Below are 22,268 nucleotides of genomic sequence, written 5' to 3'. Positions count from 1 at the left end.
CTGCTCTCTGTCTACAGAGGTTCCTGCCACTGCTTTCTGTCTCCAGATGTGGAGGGTTCCTGCCACTGCTTTCTGTCTCCAGATGTGGAGGTTCCTGCCACTGCTTTCTGTCTCCAGATGTGGAGGTTCCTGCCACTGCTTTCTGTCTCCAGATGTGGAGGTTCCTGCCACTGCTTTCTGTCTCCAGATGTGGAGGTTCCTGCCACTGCTTTCTGTCTCCAGATGTGGAGGTTCCTGCCACTGCTCTCTGTCTACAGATGTGGAGGTTCGTGTCACTGCTTTCTGTCTACAGATGTGGAGGTTCCTGCCACTGCTCTCTGTCTCCAGATGTGGAGGTTCGTGTCTCTGCTTTCTGTCTCCAGATGTGGAGGTTCATGTCTCTCCTTTCTGTCTCCAGATGTGGAGGTTCCTGTCTCTGCTTTCTGTCTCCAGATGTGGAGGTTCATGTCTCTCCTTTTTGTCTCCAGATGTGGAGGGTTCCTGCCACTGCTTTCTGTCTCCAGATGTGGGGGTTCCTGCCACTGCTTTCTGTCTCCAGATGTGGAGGTTCCTGCCACTGCTTTCTGTCTCCAGATGTGGAGGTTCCTGTCTCTGCTTTCTGTCTCCAGATGTGGAGGTTCCTGTCTCTGCTTTCTGTCTACAGATGTGGGGGTTCCTGCCACTGCTTTCTGTCTCCAGATGTGGAGGTTCCTGTCTCTGCTCTCTGTCTCCAGATGTGGAGGTTCCTGCCTCTGCTTTCTGTCTACAGATGTGGAGGTTCCTGTCTCTGCTTTCTGTCTACAGATGTGGAGGTTCCTGTCTCTGCTTTCTGTCTCCAGATGTGGAGGTTCCTGCCACTAAGTCATCCAACAGATCCATCATCAGTCATTAAACTCAGAAATATCCAAACTTATTTTTAGTTTATTTTAAGCTCATCTTCTTTTTAAATGCAGGATATTTTGGGGATTTATCTGGATCTAATGGCTGTTTGCTTTTCACTATTTTTATGGTGATTTGCAGAGTTTACTTCCTGCCTCTGTTTTTCTCTCCCTCCTTTCTTATCCTCATCATCTGCCTTTGCTTCTGGGCCTTTTTAACTCTTCTGTGTGTTTTCCTGTCGGTTTTTCAGCTTCTCCTGAGTCCATCTCGACTGTTTCCATTCCTTCATTATAACTGAAGGAATGAAAATATAATGAAATGCAGTTGTTAATCAAAACAATATGTTGTTTTGTCATTATAATCTGATCTCACAGTCCTCCAAAAGGCTTCGTTTGTGTATTAAAATCACTGCAGTTTTCTTCTCTGGGGAAGTCATTTCTTGTTATCTTTTCAAAATCATCAATAGTTTGCAGGTCTGTGTTGCTCAAAATCTGCTGGTGTAATTTGGACCGAAAGTTCAGCTTTTTTCTGCATCAGAAAGGCAATAAAAACATCCTCAGATCCACTGAAACCAAGTTTTTGTCAACTAGAAATGGAGTAGCAATAAAATCTTTGATCAGTTATTTTCTTTCTCGTGGATTTTAATATATTTTGAATATACTTCCATTTAATTTTGAATGAAATCAATGTGAACAGGAAGCTCTTTGGGCTGAATTTATGGGATGTCTCACCAGTGGTCTCTTTGTTCTGGCTCAGCTCGAACTGAATGCCTCGGTAAAGCTCTCTGGAGATCAAACCATAGGCTATAATCATCACCACTCCTGGGATGAAGAACAGAGTGAACAGAAGCAGGATGTACCTGAAAGAGAGAAAAAGTGGAGGAAAAACGACTTGTTGACAAAACACAATTCTGAAACTGGACTAAATCAAAGCTGGAGAAGTTTTATCTGTTGTTCTGGAGCTGTGCGAGCGGCTGCCCCCCCCCCTGACACCCCCTTTCCGCCTCTCTCTGCAGGCTCCTCAGCGCTCTGTTTAAATGTTTATTTACCCGCTCGGGGAGTTTTGCTGAGGTATTCCTGTATCAACACATTTTATATGCAGCTTTTTGTCGGTGATTGTACAAACCAGAAAGATGGCCGCTGGTTTTCTTTAACAGCCTTCTTTCTTTTTCATTTACCACACAGGAAAGAGGACGGAATGTGTTCTGTTTCTGGAATGAGACCCGGGGGGGTTGAGCTGGCTGAACCCCCTGATGCTCCTTTGCATGAGGTGTTTTCTCAGTGTCTGTTGCTCCATGTGAGACTTAGAAGTCAGACAATTTAACAATGATGCCGGTAAAGATTGTTATTCATTGTCATTGTGAGTGTAGTCGGAAAATCAAGCTTATTTCATCATTCAGTCCAAGTTTGAGCTTCTTAATAAATGGCTGAAAAAAAACACTATTGTTCCACTTATCTTATTCCAGCCAAATGATTTCATTCTGTGTTATTATGTGAAATGTTTTGTTATTATGCCCTCAAGGAAAACTGGTTAATTATGTTGAATATATGTAGGATTCTTACATTATCCAGGCTCATTTCTTTATGATTTCCTTCCAAGCAGCCAGATTTTATTGAAATGTTTTAAAGAGGTCTTGATTAATGGTTCTCCAGCTTTCTGAAGGTCTTTCAAAGTGTTTCTTTGGACATTTTCTGCTTTTTCACTCATTTTCAGTCCTTTCCAATCCAAAGGATTTATTTTTTTGTTTGTTTTTTTGTTAAGCTACTAACACCGACTTTATTCAAGCATAAAAAAAACTTTATGCGTCCACACATAACAGACGACGTAGCAAAGAAGCCTGTTGTTCATTTGTTCCCATTTCTTTAGCTGCATCTATGGAAAACAGCAAAGAAAACACAGTTTGACAGACAGAAAATAGGATTTCTGCAGCAACAAGGTGATTCCCAAAGAGCTATTAGCTGAAAACTTGGCATATCTCAGCATGGTGTGCAGTGTGTCCTTAAAACATTTGAGGAAACTGGACAAGTGGAGGACAAAAGAAGAAGTGTCAGGCCTAAAAAACTATCTCCAGCAGATGAACAGGATCTGAAAGTGATGTCCTTAAGAAAGAGGAAAAAATCCAGCTGTGACCTGACAGGACCTGAGAGATGCATCTGGACCTTCAGCTGATCCATCTACTGTTGGCCCAAGCCTCATCAGAAATGGTCTCCATGGAAGGGTGGCTGTCAAGAAGCCGTTCTTAAGGAAGGGAAACAGGGAGAAAAGGCTGAGCTGTGCCAAATGACACAAGAAGTGGACTGAAAATCAGTGGCAACAGGTCTTATGGAGGGATGAATCCTCCCCAGAGCCCGGACCTCAACATTATTGAAGCAGTGTGGGATCATCTGACAGAGAACGGAACAAAAGGCAGCCCACATCCAAAGAAGAGCTTTGGGATGTCCTTCAAGAAGCCTGGAGAACTATTCCTGAAGACTCCTTAAAGAAATGACAGAAAGCTGGTCTCAGAGGGTTCAGGCTGTGTTGGAGAATAAAGGAGCTCAGACCAGATATTCACTTTAAAGCTGTACAAACTGTATTTACCTTATGGGCTGTATTTACATTTAAGTTTGCACGGCTGCACCTGCTGCTTGTCTTTCTGGTAATTCATATAGAAATGAGGTGTGTCTGCAGACTGTCCACAGTACTGTATGCACACTGTAGTTATTGTAAAGCATCTCTCGGTCTCCAGCATACAGACAGTTCATGGTGACACTCGATCGTTGTTTGTCGACAGCAGAAAAACATTATTTTTAAGTGACTGCAGTCATTTTCCATTGAAACTGACATTTTTAGCATATTTGAACATAAATAAGATTGAGAATGTGTCTTTATCAGGTCTCTGGTAGTAATATTGGCATTTAAAAGCGCTAAGTTGCCTTTTCCAGTTCATAGAAAGAATTGATCTCACTTAGTAGCTTTATGCTTTTGGAACCTTCACAAAAATTGATGCAGTTCTTAACAGCAATCAGTGCTGCCAGTTCAAAGCTTCTGCAAATTGATCAGAGGACATTAAGCTTTTAGAGATGGGACCTTTCAGAGCCCAGGGTTAATGTTGCTTGTTTCAGAGAGAGATGTTAGAGAAGCTTAGCAAGTCTCCAGCACAGCTGCACAGTTTAAGCTTTTGCCCTTTGAGAGTAATTAGTCCAGGAATGCCAGCTTGTCTTCACTCTGAGCTCTCTCTGCCTCTGCCTCTAAAAGTCTGTTTTTTCCTCTCATACGGTATTTAAATTGATGTTTGCACATGTTTCCTGGTAAAATGTGAAGGCGTGATCAGTGGATCAACACCTCTGCACAGTACTGTAATTAACGAAAGTAGCCAAGTCATTTTCTTAGATTCTATGATATATTAGTGATATAGTGTTCATTCTTATTCTGTTTGTGTAGTTACTTTCCAAGAGGCCTGTGTTCATGGTTTCTTATGAAATTTAGTGCTGTTTTACAGTTAATTGCACAGTATTTATAAGTCTTGTACCGATCTTTCCATTTATTTAGGCATTAAACTTTGGGAATTATTTAAAAAGACCACCACAGAGGAACAGCTCGCCTAAAACATGCCAGAAATATTGTTGTTTAAATCAAAGTATATCTAATAATCTGTCAAATTGATAATTCAAACTGCTGATTGCTCGTTCCTCATCCACAGCTCTGTGGAGACAGTTTGCCAACAGCTTCGAATGTTATCAGCCCATTAAATGGACATCAGATTTTATCTTTCCCACAATGATGTGTCAGATTGGCGAGCCTCTGGCAGGCCGGAGGGTTTGTTTTGTCTGGGCTGATCAGTTCTAAAGAGAGAGCCGCCCAGATAATAAAGCTGACCTCCTCTCCTGCAGGCGTGTTGAAACCTCTGTTGAACCCTGATGTTTTCCTTAAACCTTTATCCTTTAACCTCATCCTTTCTTTTGCCACGTTCAAGTTTGTTTTGGTTTTTAAGCCAGATTTGGGTTGATCAACATGCAATTTCCTTCTTATTTCTTACAGCCTTCTTATTGGTTGATACATTAAGGTGAATGTGAGACGTTTGTCTGTAATTCTGGCTCCTGAACCTCTCACTGTCTGATGTAGGATTTTCTTTCACCTAGGTCGCCTGTCTGGGACAACGAGAAACTGTTCAGCGTTTACTGAGCATGAGTCGAGTTAAAGTCAGCTCTGCTTTTCTACTGTATCATCCCCAGTGAAACAGCAGCCAGACTTTGATCGGTATCAGGTATTTATTTCATCTAATGAAATCTGCTCTGTGGCGACCCTCCAGCTGACGATACTGAAATTAATCTCACCAAGGGTTCGTGCATCATTGTGATCTGCTTATTGTGTTTTTATAAATGTAAAACGGACATAGATTCATTAAAACGATGAACTGCAAAGTGGAGAAAATGCTGAAAGGGAGTAAATTCTATTACTATTATTGGTCTCCGTTCTATTTCTTTAAGACGTGGATCGTGTTTAATCTTCAGAGCCTCCATCAGACCACATTCAGCCTGCAGATATAACCCTCTGCTTGCGTTCTGTGTAACTTCCAATGCTGCACCGCTTAACCCGAACATAAAGCTCACCTGACTCTACAGGTGTGGACTGTACAAGTGTATTTAAGAGCAAATTAGGTAAAAGGGGCTGCTAAAATGTCACTTTTCTAATTGTAAATCTTTTAACATCTGCAGCTAGATCTCCATTTAAATGAGTTGCGATCAGAAAATGCTTAACCAAGCGGTGCACATCAGTCGGCACATGAAAGCGCCGGCTCTGTGGATGAGACGGCGTTTCATTCACTCTGATATTCTAATGTCTTCCCTCTGAACTCCGCACAGTCCCTCTCTTTCCATTCTCGTTAAAAGAAAGAACTTCAAAGTCTCCAGTCAGCTGGCTGTTTGATAGTGCGGAAAATCTTTTAGGACAAAAGCTTTTTGGAAGTCGTGGTAGTCTGCAAACGGCTTTAATTAGAAATAACAGTTGGTATTTTAGCTTATTTTGGCTCAAAACGGAAATCCAGACTATTAGAGTTGAAGCACATAGCAAAAAAAACTAAACTAAATGGTAGTATTTTAACAGTTTTACCACAGCAGCTGATTACCAATCAGGAGAGATGTGTTCTGGTTATATTAATCAGAGAAAAACATGTTAAACATCTGCTTTGTGGGTTTAAATTTCCACATCTGTTGACACAACTGAGAGCACTTATCAGTACAAGATTTACTGATTCCTTAAAACTTAAAGGTTCTGGACAGTTCCTGTACTAAAACCTTGTTTTACAAGTTACTTTTACATGAGAAGGACTTTTTACTTTAGTTGGACTTTAAGGCATATTTATCGAGCACAGTCAAACAACCAAGTTAATCCAAAGTGCTTTACATAGAACATAAAAGCATTAATTAAAGGTTAAATTTCCACTTAAACAGACAATGCAGTGAAAGTTATTCATCAGTCCTTCAGCCGAGTTAAATAAATTAACCAAATGCATTGCTGAACAGGAAAGTCTTAACGTTTGTTCCACATAAATGGTCCATAAAAAGTCAAAGCAGCTTCACCATGTTTAGTTTTAACTCTGAGGACAGAAAGAAAATCTGTTCCTGAAGACCTGAGATGTCTTAAAGGTTAGTAATGTATCAGAAGATCTGAAATGCACTTTGCCACAAAACTATTTAAAGCTTCATAAACCTCTTTGGTGGGCAGGAAACCAGAGTAGAAACCTCAGAACTGGAGTGATGTGATCCACTTTCTCTGGTCGTAGTTAGGACTCGAGCAGCAGCAGCGGTCTGATCTACAGGCAGACGGGTTACAGTATTCAAATCTTCTGGGGATAAATGCATGGAGCAGCTTTTCTAAATCCCTCTGACGCATTAGTCCTTTAATCTTTGTGAAATTCTTCAGGAGATCGTCAGCTGACCTCATAACTGACTTGATATCACTGTTGAAGGTGAGGACTGAGTCCATAAAAACACTAAAGATTTCTGGCTTGGGTTATGGTTTTCCTTCTTTGCCTTAAAGACCTCTGTTTTGTCTTTGTTTCACTGAAGGAAATTCTGGATAATTTGTCTGTTTATTTATGTTTGTCAGGGATTATAATCCCTGGGGAGTACGGTGATGTAGGTTTCTGTATCGTCTGAATAACTGTTGTGGCATATTCTGTTGCTTTAAATTGCCTGAGCCAGTGGGAGCATGTCCATGTTGAATAAAAGAGTTCCCAGAATTGAACCCTGAGGAACTCCATGTACCATTTTTGTCCGATTTCTTGTGTTTTTACATATGGATACGAAGTAGTTTTTGTCTTTTAAGTAAAATTTAAACCAGTTTACCGGCACAAACTCACCTGCGGCCAGTTTAGAATCATCTTGGCTACACAGGTACAAGAAGAAAGTGCAAAGTCCAGTCAAAGAGGCCCCAGCATTTATGGTGCTAACCACCGCACTGCTCAGACCCCGCTTTCCTTTGTCAGTGCACAGGCTTGTTTAAATATTTTAATTCTCATTTGGTTTTACTTGAAGAAGTTAGTTCATGAACCATTTCATAGCTCTTTTGTGTTTTTCTGCTAGTTGCTCGTTGTCTCTGTTATTTCGACCTAATACTGGATGCTTCAGTAACTGCTCAATGAGGAGCCATTTTCATCTAGTGAGAAGGTGAAGAAGCTGTTATCTCTTGATGTAATTTACAAGATGGTCATGATGTGCGGTGTTCAATTAAAACTTGAGAGATACTCGTACTCTGTGACACACACTCTTGACATCTCAACCTCGAATTTCTTCCTCCTTCCCCTCAACTTCCCCCTCACCGAGCAGACTAATTAAGTCTCCCACCACCTTCCCCGGGGAAGCTTGAGAGCTTGATAGACGGTCAGAAAAAAGGAGAAATCTTTAGTGTTGAAACACAAAAGGCTGTCAAGGAGAAAGATTTGTACAAGATTTGGCTTTATCTTCATTTGAAGCCTTTCTTGTTCTGGGAAAATGTTCCTAAAATGCTTATCCTCTGCAAAGTAACTGAGCTGCTCTTGAAACAAACTAAATGCTTTATTTCGGTCTCTTTTGAAAGCAAATGCTCTATTTTATTCATTTTTAATGTCAGTAGCAATGGCAAAATTGTTAAACTGAGGACAGATATCCACTGTGTTTCTATGAAAGATGTGGTCTCCACTTTCTTTCTCAGTTTCATTATCTTTGTGTATGACCCCTGCTGAGCTAAAAACCTTTCCATTTCACACAGTCTCTAATTAAGCCTCAGCAGAGGCAGACTGCTCACCTTTAACTCATAAAACTCTCACCAAAGAATTTGTTTCAGACACCATTATCTTCTGCCCACAGGGTCAAGAATTTAGGAGCCTTCTCTACAATTTCTGCCAATACTTTTTATCCCACTTTGTGTTGGAACTCACCTTTTGCTGAGTCATTCGGCTAAATCATATGACAAGGGATTCAAGAGCTGTGTGCTGGAGTTGGAAACCTAGAGTCTTCACATCGGAAAGACAATCAATTTAATTTAATTTTGATTTAATCAATCAATTTAATTAAAATTCCCCAAAATCTCAACGCGGCTCTGACAGCGTTTTGCATCACGTGCATCAATAGAATAGCCCATGATTACCAAAATATACTAAACTATATACTATAATATGTTTAATATGATATTAATAGCCTATAATATTGAAGTATTCCCGTTTTTAGACGATGCGCCATGTTTGTAGTCGAGCTGTGATTATGCAAACTGTTGTTGCCTGTTAAATTAAATGTTGTATTCGACTTTCTTCCCGCCATCTACTTTGGTAAAATTCTGCCGATGTCTTTGACGTGGACAGTGGAGAAGGACTCACTGTGAATGAAACGCTCAAAGTAAAAATGAATATTCAGCAAACCACCGGACGTTGAATAACGTTCTTCAATCTATCCGTCTCCCTTGTGGGTTGGACTAATCCAAAATAGAGAAAACAAGGGGGGTGTTCTCTGAAAACACCCCCATTAGCACTTGGTACTTTCCTCCTGTTATTGTAAATGTAAACTTATAACTTATTAAACTTATGGCCACAATGGTGGTCAACGACGTTTGCATAAGCAAAGCGGATGTAGTTCCACTACAGCCACACATATCCTTACTATTGCTTAGTTTTAGGATTAGTTAAAGCGTTTAAATGCGGTGAGAGTAGACGAGCACTAAAGGTTTCTGCAGCTTCTTTTTCAAACACCTGCAGTCGGTAGAAAAAAGGTTGGATTGCTCGGTTCGGAAAATGAAGCTGCTGGTAACAAACATGGAAATTACTCTATTATATTAAAGCAGGCTGTCTTCCACTCGTCTTTTACTCCTGTATCTCTGTTAAAGTTCTGGCAATAATTGTCATGAGTAGAAATCTTTTTCCCCTCAGACTTCGGGTGAAGTTTGTCATTTAAATGACAAAATGTCATCGCTTTACCTTAGGAAGCAAACCTCATTTCCCAACAAGTAAATCTGTCCAGAGAAATGGTGGATGAGGTGATGAAAGCCATTTTTCCCCAGGTTATTCCTATTATTCTGCTTTACCTTGCACTTACCAGGTCTGCTCGGTTCGCTGACTGGGCCAGTCCAGGCGACACATGTGGCCAACGGTGCGGTTCGTCTTTAGGAAAGACTTGAGGACAGCGAAGACCGGATAGGGCACCATGATCAGCAGTGACAGCACCCAGGTGGCAGCTATGACGCGGTAGGCGTGGGAACGGGTCTGCCAGGCGCGGGACTTGAGTGGGTTGCAGATGGCGCTGTACCGTTCGATGGCAATGGCCACCAGGCTGAAGGTGGAGATGCTGACGGTGACCCCTGCAGGGTGGAAAAGGTGGAGGGAAAGGTGTTAGTCGTGTTTTTGGTCACCCCTTGGCCTCTTTTTCTGGTGATGTCATCAGGGAACTGGTAGAAAAGAACTCTGATGGGAGAAAATGACAAATATTTTAATATATACTGATACATTCACGCTCCCCCGCAAAGGTTTTTTTGGTTATGACATTAATTGAAGAGACATTTTACAGTTTCATGAAAAATATGAGCTCATCTTGAATCTGGAGGATGCAACAAGTCTCAAAAAGTTGGGACAGGAGCAACAAAAGGCTGGAAAAGTAAGTGAAACTAAGAGGAAACGGCTGGAGGAACATGTTGCAGATAATTAGGTTAATTAACAACAGGTCAGTGACATGATCGGGTATAAAAAGAGCACCTCAGAGAGGAAGAGTCTCTCAGAAGTAAAGATGAACAGAGGTTCAGCGATCTGCAAAAAACTTTGAATATTCCATCATCTACAGAACATAATACCAAAAGATTCAGAAGATCTGGAGACATCTTTGTGACCTTCAGGCTCTCAGGCAGCTCTGCATTAAAATCAGACCTGATTCTGTCCTGGAAATCACTGCATGGACTCAGGAACACTCAGGAATCACTGTCTGTGAGCACAGCTCACTGTAACATCCACAGATGCAGGTTAAAGCTCCATCAGCCAGAGAAGAAGCCACATGAGAACCTGTTAAAACCACATCCTGCATCTATTCCAGCAGCCGGGTGCTACACTGACCTGCCTGCAGTCCAGAGGAATACAACAAAGAAGAGCCAGGACTGCTGAGCAGCTGGAATGAGTGGGACAACATTCTTCTGCCAAAGGTCCAGCAGCTGGTCTCCTCAGTTCCAGATGTTTACAGATGGCGTTAAAAGAAGAAACATGGACCTGTCCCAACATGAATGAGACATGCTGCTGCCGTCAGATTCAAGATGAGCTGATAATTTTTTGAAAAAGTAGATGATTTCTATGTTTTATTGTGATATAAATATGAGTTTATGATATTTGAAAGACTTTAAACTCTTTTTGTGACTGGAGTGTATTTTCTAAACAGATGTTTTTCTCTGCAGCTGGAGCTTGTAACACAGGAGCCTCCGAAATCAGTTAATTAAATGCCAATCTGCCTCTTTACCACCACATCAATCAGATCAAAAAGTTTCTAAGATATATATATATATATATATATACTTATTCCCTGTGATGATAATGATGCCCCCCCCCCCCCCCCCCCCAATCCACTCCAACCCCCCAATAATTGAACAGTTTTGAATTCAAATTAATTGAATTAAATAGGACTTTCATTCAAATTAACTGTATTTGAATCATAAATGTATTAAATAGGTTTTTAATTGGATCAAATTTAACTTTTTATTGTCTCTTAAAAGTGCCCTGAAATTCATTTTGTTTTGAAGTGGTACAAAACAATATATGTACAGTTTTTATTTATTTATTTATTTTCTATTAAGCTTCTACCACTTTGAATCATTTCTGATACCAATATAAGTTCATAAAAACAAACGTTTGCCTCATATCTTTTTCAAATTTAAAGAAAAAACTGCTTTGTTGTCTTTTAACAGGGTCTATATAATTTTATATATAATTTATGCCCTTTCATTCTGTCCCTATAGAGGCTAAACTCCCTCACAAACTAATGTGTTTAATCTGCAAAGGGGGCGTAAACTCAGCCTGAGCCTAAATCAGAGTGAGATTAAAACTTACCTGCATGAAACAAGCTCACTCTCACCCTATTCTGGTTGCCCCTGAGAAATAAAGTCACTTGCACATCTCTGCCTTCATTCATTGCATACTTACTAAATTGAGCTGTGCCTCTCCTGCTGAAGAATGTCTTGGGTTTCTTTTGTGCTGATATGCAGAACCACAGTTATCAACATCTGGATAGGACAAGTCATCCTGTAAATATTATTTTGATTCGTAGCTTCCTCCCACCGTCCAAAAACAAGCATTTTGGGTTAATAGGTGACTAAAGTTTAAGTGTGCATGGTTGTTTGTCCTGTCCAGGATGTACCCCCCCTTAATTGAACAGTTTTGAATTTGAATTAATTGAATTAAATAGGACTTTATTTCAAATTAACTGCATTTGAATCATAAATGGATTAAATAGGTTTTTAATTGGATCAAATTTAACTTTTTATTTTCTCTTAAAAGTGCCCTGAAATAAATTTTACGGTACAAAACAATATATATATATTTTATTTATTTATTTTCTATTAAGCTTCTCCCAGTTTGAATAATTTCTGATACCAATATAAGTTCATAAAAACAAATGAATCTTTTTCAAATTGAAAGAAAAAACTGTTTTGTTGTCTTTTAACAGGGTATTTTGTGCCATTTTTGGGTGCTGGTGCATAAAATCATTAAAAAAACACAGTTTTTTAAAATAAATTGGTGCTCATCATCCTCACATGTGCTCGTTTTTACAGTTTTTACTGTAAAGTGTAAAGTTTTTACAGCAGAAATGAGTGGTCACGTGACACCAGTGTCAAATGTTGCTAAGATACAGAGGGCGTGTTAACTAATCCACTGGTTCATTCAAAAATTAATGTAAAGTCATCCTGTTTGAAAGTAATCTTTGTCAAAATAATCTATGAAAATGTCTCTATTTTCTTCTTGGAAACTTTGACTAAAAACACCCACAGACATCTGTGGCTGCAGGTGTATTAATGTGGCTGTTTGCTCTCCATAGTGAGTAAAGGGTAGCATTTAAATATAATCTGGCAAAAAACATTTTGGCCAAGTAACAGCGTGTCACCGTCCCATATTAATCCTTCAGGACGGAGGAGCCCGAGCTGCCTGATCCGCAGCTTTGCATTATCATCACAGTCATTACCGCATGCATTCTGCCACAAGCGTGGTGCAATTCAATTTACATTTATTAAGCTTGTAAGTGGACTGCTCCGGGTTTGGGGAAACAATTTGGAGCAGGTGTTTGCTGCAAAGCACTGATAAAAACAAAAGATAATTAGAATAGAATTTGTCTGCTGTGATAAGTTTTACTATTAGAGGCTCACAGATTTAGCTTAAAGCAGCGTTGACTAGGGACAGATATATCATTGGATGTGGAGTCTGACAGGAGCAGATATCGGCTTTATCTTATTCATACTGCAACAGAACAAAGGAGCTGACGAGCAGAGATATTCCAGAACAAAGAGAGGCTTTTCTGTTCTGTGAGCACTCTGAACTCTGTTCTGCATTATTAAAAGCATTTCAGCTCTTTCCAAGAAGGGTAATTTATTTCTTTATGGCTGCATGAACTCTGACTGGGTCCTACATCAAACTGAAGCCATTAGGCCGCCGTCACACTGAGCTGAGGAGGGGGAAACCAAGGTGTTGAAGCTGCTGTTGCATGTTCTCTGACTTTGCACAGGGAGGACAGTCAAAATAATTCAGAGGAATCATGAACTTATCACTATGGGCTTAAATTGGTCTCAGAAATAACTGATCTACAAACATGCCCACATGGGACCTACAAAAGAAATGAGTGAAGCTGAAATTTCTGCTTGTGAATCATGACTCAGCGTTTGTGGATCACCAATCACACCTTCGGATTTTTGAGACTTTCGCACAGATCCACAGACAAATAGCCGGTGGCGCCGTTGTTCACTGACAGCATCTATGGTAAATGGCGCTTTTCTAGTCTAACTGACCACTCAAAGCGCTTCACTACATGCCGGATTCACACACATTCATACAGCACGTCTTAAGATTCTTAACTACGTGCTTTTTCTAATCATTCACACATTCATACCCCCAATGATACACTGGGGGGGGCAACGTGGGGTTCAGTGTCCTGCCCAAGGACGCTTCGACATGTATCCTGGGGAAGCCAGGCTCTTCCTCCTGAGCTACAGCCGCCCCTTCTCTATGAGTCGGCTTAAGAATGAAGAAGAAAGAAGATCGCTGATGAGCAGTAACCATAGTAACGACATGGATGTGACAACATTTAGGGATGGTGTTTGTTGCTAGTTAGTCTATTTTCACCCAAATCATTCAGGAAGTGCTTGGCCTGAAATTAGAAATGCAGTTAAACTGTAATTTTTGATCTCAGTCATTTGATCTAAAATGCCCTGAAATGTTGCATATTTACATGTAAAATTTAGGTGAATGGGACCGTTTGTGCGTAAAAGAAGCAGTTAATAATCCATGGAAATCCTTTTTTTTTTCTTTTTAAAGGATTAGTCTTTCTCTAAATTATTGATTTTAAAAATGTAAAATCGGAATGATTTTATGTGCTTTATATTATTTTGAGAATTTGTAAATATTATTTTGATTCTTAGCTTCCTCCCACCGTCCAAAAACAAGCATTTTGGGTTAATAGGTGACTAAAGTTTAAGTGTGCATGGTTGTTTGTCCTCTCCAGGATGTACCCCCCCTTAATTGAACAGTTTTGAATTTGAATTAATTGAATTAAATAGGACTTTATTTCAAATTAACTGCATTTGAATCATAAATGGATTAAATAGGTTTTTAATTGGATCAAATTTAACTTTTTATTTTCTCTTAAAAGTGCCCTGAAATTAATTTTGCGGTACAAAACAATATATATATTTTATTTATTTATTTTCTATTAAGCTTCTACCAGTTTGAATCATTTCTGATACCAATATAAGTTCATAAAAACAAATGAATCTTTTTCAAATTGAAAGAAAAACTGTTTTGTTGTCTTTTAACAGGGTATTTTGTGCCATTTTTGGGTGCTGGTGCATAAAATCATTAAAAAAACACAGTTTTTTTAAATAAATTGGTGCTCATCATCCTCACATGTGCTTGTTTTTACAGTTTTTACTGTAAAGTGTAAAGTTTTTACAGCAGAAATGAGTGGTCACGTGACACCAGTGTCAAATGTTGCCAAGATACAGAGGCCGTGTTAACTAATCCACTGGTTCGTTCAAAAATTAATGTAAAGTTGGTGAACCCAACGGATCATGTTGAACCAACCAAAACATATTTTGATGAATAAAGGTCACATAATTATAGGCGAATTTGTTCTATTTTCTTTTCTTATTTACTTGCAACCAAAAAGAATGAATTACTTTACAAATCTAAGCTCAGTAAATGTATGTTATGCAATCTCATTTCTTTTTATTTAAGAAGACATGTCGCTTTATTTATTTATTTCAGTGTGGGGGCATCCGAACCTTTTCCATCCATGACGCATCCACGATTGACCGCAGGCCGGTGTGTTCACTGCCACTGCTCAGGCAGCTCAACCACGTCCAGCTCTGTCTCAGCAGAAGGAGGTGGGCGGCACAGTCAACATATACAGACCTCAGCGCTGCACCGGCACTGAAAGAGTCTCGCTCAATGAGTCTCTCACACCCACACGTCTCTGTGCTCAGAGAGACACACCGAATCACACACGGGGGGTTTCTTTTTGTTGATGCTTGAAGGCGGTCATGACCACCCGCAGCACCGCTTTACATGGCTGTGGGAGGAGATGTAGAAATATTTGTTTGTTCTTTTCAAACACGGCAAAATGAGGGAATGATCAAAAGGACCAATCGAAAACGAGGCTTTTTAAAGAGAGCCGCTGAAACAAGTGGAGCTCAAATTCAGAAGAAAACACATCTGCAGAAAGTTAAAAAACAAGGACAAATGCGCTTGTGTTGGCAGTAACACGTCCAAGTCTCCACGAAAGGAGGCTAATAAAAGCCTGCTCTGATTGGTCAGACAAAACGCACAGTTCTGCATCAGCTTTGCAGAAATTTTAAGGGAAAAAAGAAAGAAAAACACAATTGCAAGGATACAAAATAATTATACACCCTGAATTCTGGATGAGTCACAAACATTTATAAAGCTGTTCTCCAGGAAATGACAATCTCTTAAAAATACACCTGAGAATACATATAAAAATAGCTTTTTTACCCCCATCTATACGGGGATCTATATTGGGATCGGGGCGGCTCTCCCATTAAAGGAGAACTCTTACACCCCACCATTTTCCACAGATCCCAGGCACCTTAATGACATGTCTATGAAGTCATTTGGTCAATTCAAGCCCAGCAGCCCCCTCTGTACACTGTCTGTAGCACTCTGCACTCAGGCGGCCGGTTTTTGTGGCGCTGCTGCGCCCCCCTCTTCCGCCCAACGTGCCGACCTCGGTTTGGCGTCAGGCTGCTATGACAACAGTTGAGCACGGGTCATGGCTGCCCACACACCGTTGAGATATCTTTGAGCCAGAGTCAGACCCTGAGAATGAAGAGGCCCCAGAAGAAGAAGAGGACCAAGGACAGAACAGGACACATCTGAATGGTAAGTTTATGTCATCATTAGCCTAGCGCTAATGATGCTAACGTGTCTGTGGAAAAATATGTATTCAAATTCAAGTAATGTAAACGTTACTAAGCTGTGTGCCGTGGCTGAAATATGGGCGCCTCACCTGAGCTTTGCTCTTTTATAACCTGTAGGGCGTGGGGGGTGGAGACTTGTTCAGGAAGTGGGTCTGGATGAGATGATCTGACTGGTTCGGCCAGACGAGAGAGTGAGTGGCAGCGGTTGTTGTTTTTAACACTGCTAAATATTTAAAGGGGAACTCCGGTGTTTTTAAACCTTATTTCTGGCATGAAATACGTTCATCTACTCACCGAGAACAGTTTGGTGAAAGTCGGCGTCCTTCAGAAGATATTTAGATTCCTCGAGATCCATATAACGGAGTGAACGGGGCTTAGAGGATGCAGCCTCTAAATAAGGCATTATCTGTCTTTATTTCACCAATACTTTAAGAAGAATGAATGAATGAACGTGTGCTATAGCTCTGTTAGCTCATAGCTGCTGTTATGTGGCTACTTGCAGCTAAAGGAGAGCTAACAGAGGGATTTCTACACAGGCACTCTACTGGGCCCACTTCATCCACACGCCCCCCTGCAGCACAGTTTATTCACTCCGTGCTCTGTGACAGTCGGCTAACTTCACACAGAGTTTGCTGCTGATAGTTTTGTGCAACATGGCAGGATATTTATCAGATTTTGACGACGTGGACGACAACTTTGAGTAAGATGGACGTTCTTACCGGAGTCAATAAGCTAACAGAGGGATTTCTACACAGGCACTCTACTCTAAAATACCGGAGTTCTCCTTTAATATTCAAATATATTAGTGTAGAAGAGCTGGAAAAGTGATTTTTGCATAAAATGTCCCCTTTAACACTAACAACTGTCCGGACTTGCTAACTTGATTGTGCGTACTTCTCCTCTGCTGTCTTTTCTTCGTCTGAACTGCAGTGCATTGTGGGATATTAGACTGCCCCAAGTCCACACAAGTCGGCCCCTGATGCATCCTTGATAAAAGAAGAACACATCTGGGCACTGGGATTGTATTTGATGCGTACTTTGAACACTGAAACAGCACATGGGCTGCAAATGATGACGTTTCACAGAGATGCGAGAACAAACAAGCGCACCTATCAGGAAGCGGCCTCGGCGTGAACCCTGCACATGTGCAGCCATATTCATCAATTTGTTATCATGTTGGACTGCTATGTCTTAGGTCCCTGAATGTCAAAGGTCAGTGTGCTTCAAAATGAGCCAGGAGCTCATAGTTCAAGGTTCACAAGCTTATCAAGAGTTGCTTTAAGCAGCAAAAATTCTCAAGAATGAAACTCGACAACCACCTTGACGCCATGACACTAAAACCTACAAATCAAGCCAGAAATCTTGGTGTAGTTCTGGACTCAGAGCTAAATTTTAACAGTCACATTAAGACAGTTACTAAATCAGCCTACTTCCACCTCAAAAACATAGCAAGAATAAAATCATTTCTGCCTAAACAAGATAGAGAAAAAGCTTCTTCATGCTTTCATTTTCAGCAGACTGAGTAAAATAAATCCACCAGACGACTGCAGCCCGTCCAGAACGCTGCTGCCAGAGTCCTCACCAACGCCATAAGAGTGGTTAAGTCACTGCACTGGCTTCCTGTGTGTCAAAGGACAGGCTTTAAAATCTTGTTACTCGTCTGTAAAGCACTGAATGGTCTCGGGCCAGAACCCTCAGATCATCTGGAGCAGGTTTACTCGGTGAGTCCAGGATCAAAACCAAACAAGGCGAAGCAGCCTTTGGTGTCTCTGCTTCCAGAATATCTGAGTTCGACTCATTTAGATCAGGGCTTAAAACATTACTATTTACTGCAGCTCACCAGTGAACCAGACAGTAGGATAATCTGTAGCTATTGTTTTTATATTTGTCTGCTTTTGCTTCATGTTTGCTTTTTAAATGCATTTTCTGCACTGTTTTTCTTGCTTTTAGCTTTTGTTTTTAATGATCTATTGTTCCTTTAATGTATTTCCCTTGTAAAGCACATTGAATTGGTGTATGAATGCTGCGTTTTATAAATAAAACTCAGGGATTCAAATGTAAAGAGATGCTGCTTAAAAGTAAAAGGATCTGAAGCAGTGAAGTCGGTGAGCTTCGATTCTCAGTCATTTTTATTGCAGTGATTGGTTTCTGTGACGGTTCCACTGATGTTTTATCACAGGTTTTAAAGCACGCCTGACAGGCCCAGTCATGTTGCTCAGAACTTTATCTTAACTTATCGAGCTGACGTGATTTCAACGGCGTCCCTGCATCAAACTGTGAGGAACACAGTCCAGCAAACAGAGAAAGTTCTCTTTAGCTCAGCTCCTTGATTTTAAACCTTCATTTTTCAGTCATGGGAGAAGAACTCAGTGGCTTTACTGAAGCAAAAGTTAACCGAACAACGGCTCCTTCCTGTATGTCATTATCTTTGTTGTGATGTAAATATAATGAGCAGATATCTGTTGTTGTGATGGATGGAGGAGGAGGTAATTATTATTATTGCTATCATTAGATGTCAGGCTGGGTATTATGTTGCTGAGTATTTTCTCAGGTGATTAAGTTTCAGAAAACAATCCCCAAGTACCGTATTTTCCGCCCTATAAGACTCACCTGATTATAAGACTCACCCTCAGTTATGGGGTCCATTTCTGTCCTTAACCCATACATAAGACTCACCTGATTATAAGACTCACCTGATTATAAGACTCACCTGATTGTAAGACTCACCTGATTATAAGACTCACCTGATTATAAGACTCACCTGATTATAAGACTCACCTGATTATAAGACTCACCTGATTATAAGACTCACCTGATTATAAGACTCACCTGATTGTAAGACTCACCTGATTATAAGACTCACCTTTTATAAGACTCACCTGATTATAAGGTGTAGTATTACCTAATGTTCTCTGATTGGTTTATCGCTGCCAGCACACGTCGTGCATGCTTTACCTCCCTGTGTCAGCGGGAAATGGTCCGAGGGTCGAGGACAACATCGTCTGTGGTTTTTACACTTTATAAACTTATAAACTGCACATCGGTCTGCTTCACCCATCTCAGACTGAAGAACAGACTCACTGGGACATGAGCAGAAGCTTTAATGACACCATTCAGTCGCTAAATACGAGCTCAACACAATCTTCGCCCCATTCAGAGTGAATGGCTGGGATCCGCCTAACCCTGGATTCACACCGAAGCAAAGCGAGCGACAGAAGTGGCCAGTTGCCGTTCATTTCCAATGTACAGAGTGAAGAGGCGTGGCTAAAGTGACGGTGAGCGGCGTGAAGGGAGAGCGGAGAGTGATGCAGAGGGGGCTTAATGCCCCGATGAATGCTCGGCGCTCCCCGCGGGGGGCTTTTAGGGGCACCTTATGGTGCGGAAAATACGGTAATTTAAAAGATGGCAACAAGTTGGTTTTGATTATCAGACTGTATCTGAAACTCTGGTTTAATCTTTAACAATATGTCAGTCTTTAGGTCCAAAGTGACTTTACTAAAGCTGTCAGATGGTGTAAGCAAAGAGGGGAAAGTTTAAGCGCTTATTCTCTAGGGATCGAGATGCTCCTTCAACCGTTGGGATGATGTTTAAAGTGTCTCACCCTCATATTTTCACCAGCTGATCATACTATGGTGAACTGTGGTCCCCCTGTCCCTGTCCTCTGTGTTTAATATTATTTATCAGTGATTTGTGCTTCTCTTCTGCTTTGAATATAAAAATGTTCCTTTCAAAGAAGAAATTCCTAAAGAATTGTATTTCTATTCTTCTTTGCTGCAGCTCTGTGTCCATATTCATCAACATTTCAGCCCAGTGACACTCAGCCATCTGTTTTATTGCAGCCGCAGGAAGACAGCACTGGTCTGAGATCAGCACTGCAGATTAACCGATTTACTGTTAAATATCACTGCTGTAAAACCTCAAATTTAGATTATAACTCCATAAGTATCATACTCTATGATACATTATCTATCTCTGAGTGTTTTTCTCTCATCTTTGGATTCTAAATTCATCACCAGCAGCCTATAAATGACTATAAAACCCATAAACTTCCCTTTTAAATTCCCATCAATATCGCCCTGTCATCTCCTCAGTATTACTGCTGCTGCTATTGCTACATTTTCTATTCATATATTAAACATAGTGAACACTTTATGTGCCTGTCTTGTATCTTAGTTATTGCCTTTCTAACATCATTCTGGTTCATCTTTAAGACAGGAGGACTTATCAGAGCTTCACTCCCTGACACTGAGGGAAGTGTAAAGGAGAGGAGATTCTGCTGTGATTCTGGCCTCCGACTTAATTCCCCGACAGGTAACTGAACCCAATGCTCACATTGTGTCTTCTCTCCTGGAAAAGGAGACTGTCTAATCCTTTTTCTTGTTTATTAAACTCGAGCTGAGCCTGCTGAGGTCCTCCTGAGCTGTGAATTTCTGAGTTTTGAATCTCTCGGCACACCTCAACCTGCCAGAGAAGATTTGAATTTCACCAATTAACTCCAACCTCTCATCTAATGCTGCGCTGAAGGATGCTCTAAATAAGCCTAAAGGATGAACGGGGGAATTAGTTTTTTAGAGGCGTGGCCTGAAAGAAAGCAGCCGTTTCTGTGGATATTTTACTGGAAACCCTGTTAAACCAAAACTCGGATGCATTATGCAAACTGCACCTCGGGGAGAACTGAAGAACCGAGCTGGTAAGTTGGTTGGTAATTGCATCATGGGATCAGCAACAGAAACACAAACAAGGATACATAAAGGTGATTGAGGAGTGTACACAAAGAGGGACGCACACATGGAATATTACAACATCGATCTAATTACTGCCACCAAAACAGCACAAGGCAATGATTCACATGATTATCGAGCTCCGGCGGACGGATGGATGCCTGGACGAAGCTTGGATGGTGTAGAACACGTCGACTGTGTGTTAAAGAAGACTTTTCAAAAGGTTGATGAGGTTGTCAAGCAGAAGGGTCAGAAAAATCGATGGGTTAGGATGCTCCCATTGATTCCTCTTATCGACTGGTTTCTGCTGATCGGGAATCTTGCTCATGGAAGACTGATTAGACAGTCAGGGAGGGTTTGACTGATATCTGTGATGCTAATCTTTAGAGATGAGGATTCGTGACCTATTTATGTCTCTGGAATTTTGACTAAAAACACAAATAGTTTTCCAATCTGGCTCTTTAGGAATTCCAGTTTAGGACTGGAGGATCCTCAGAGATCCTCAGAGAAAAAATAAAAAGAAACATTAAAAAATGACACGCAGAATAAAAGAAACATTCAGGATAAACAGTCGAAATGCAGATGGAAAGCTGCACCAATTAGTGAGACTATTCGAGCCAAGAGTTCATGAATATAATCAGAGTTTTTCCTCTGGCTGCCCAACATTTCACGCCATCTTCTCACTTTCACAAGTTTCAAAAAGAGTTTTCCTGCTTTAAACTGCCTCTTGTTGAACCTAAAACAGGCCTGAAGAGGCTGTTTCTAGTAGCAACACTCACACAAGACTATTATATTTATTGCACTGCTGTCTCCAATGACCTCTCAATGCACCACGACTTGTCAGATTGACAAACTCATCCACTCAGTTAGATACACAGCTGAGTCGGCTACAGCTCGACTTGGATCACCGTCCATGTTGTAGTATTCAGACCCCGGAAAAGAAAAGCTATACACTGTAAACTGTGTATAGCTGCTCCAAACTCTCTCTCTGGGAGATACACTTCAGTACAGTTTAATTAACTGCAGATAGTTGAGTAAAATCAGGATTTTATTAGAGCAGAGCGACAGTCTGGAAACGATTGAAGTGTTTTAATGAGCTTTAAGTCAGTTTATGTGAATGAGAGCAACCTTTTTTTGGTATTGCTGTATTAATAACACTTGCACTTAAGTTTTTTTTTACAAAAAGATGAAACTTTGGAGAATGTACAGAGCACTAAGGTCCATGTGAGTGATTCCAACCTCCTTCACACCTCCAAAACATAGCCGTGAACCCCATGAAATCTGAAACTACAACCCAAATCATGTGTTAGATGGGATGACGTTGGATAGGAATCAAGCTGAAGGTTTAGTTAATCAGTCCTGTCTGACACAACAGGGATAAAACAACACAAAGCAGCAATGAAAATGTTTATATTTTTAGTGTGAGGCCCTCCTCCATCGTTTCACTGCTCAGAGAGCCCTGTAATTGAAAAGGAGATTGGGCTAGCCTGACCTCCCACATGCTGCGTCACGTTTCTCAGGCAGTAATAGCATCGTGAACCTCACCATTCAATACCTTCCTTGAACCGT

The 22,268-nt window shown here is 40.7% G+C and overlaps 1 protein-coding gene across 1 annotated transcript in view; it reads right to left on the bottom strand.

Annotated features, from left to right (window-relative positions):
- LOC140279464 (cholecystokinin receptor-like) overlaps positions 1-22,268 on the bottom strand; it is a 52,642-nt gene that overhangs the window by 8,659 nt on the left and 21,715 nt on the right. Inside the window, exons 3-4 of the mRNA XM_072374638.1 lie at positions 9,405-9,666; positions 1,590-1,717 (exon numbers count right to left, since the gene is read on the bottom strand). Coding sequence (XP_072230739.1) covers positions 1,590-1,717; positions 9,405-9,666 — 390 coding nt within the window. The remainder of the gene's footprint in view (positions 1-1,589; positions 1,718-9,404; positions 9,667-22,268) is intronic.

This window comes from Leuresthes tenuis, unplaced genomic scaffold (genome assembly GCF_036924035.1).
Source record: "Leuresthes tenuis unplaced genomic scaffold, fLeuTen1.0.hap1 SCAF_1, whole genome shotgun sequence".
Lineage (NCBI taxonomy): Eukaryota > Metazoa > Chordata > Actinopteri > Atheriniformes > Atherinopsidae > Leuresthes > Leuresthes tenuis.
Note: the sequence above shows the minus strand (reverse complement) of the source record. Positions and strands in the feature narration are given on the sequence as shown.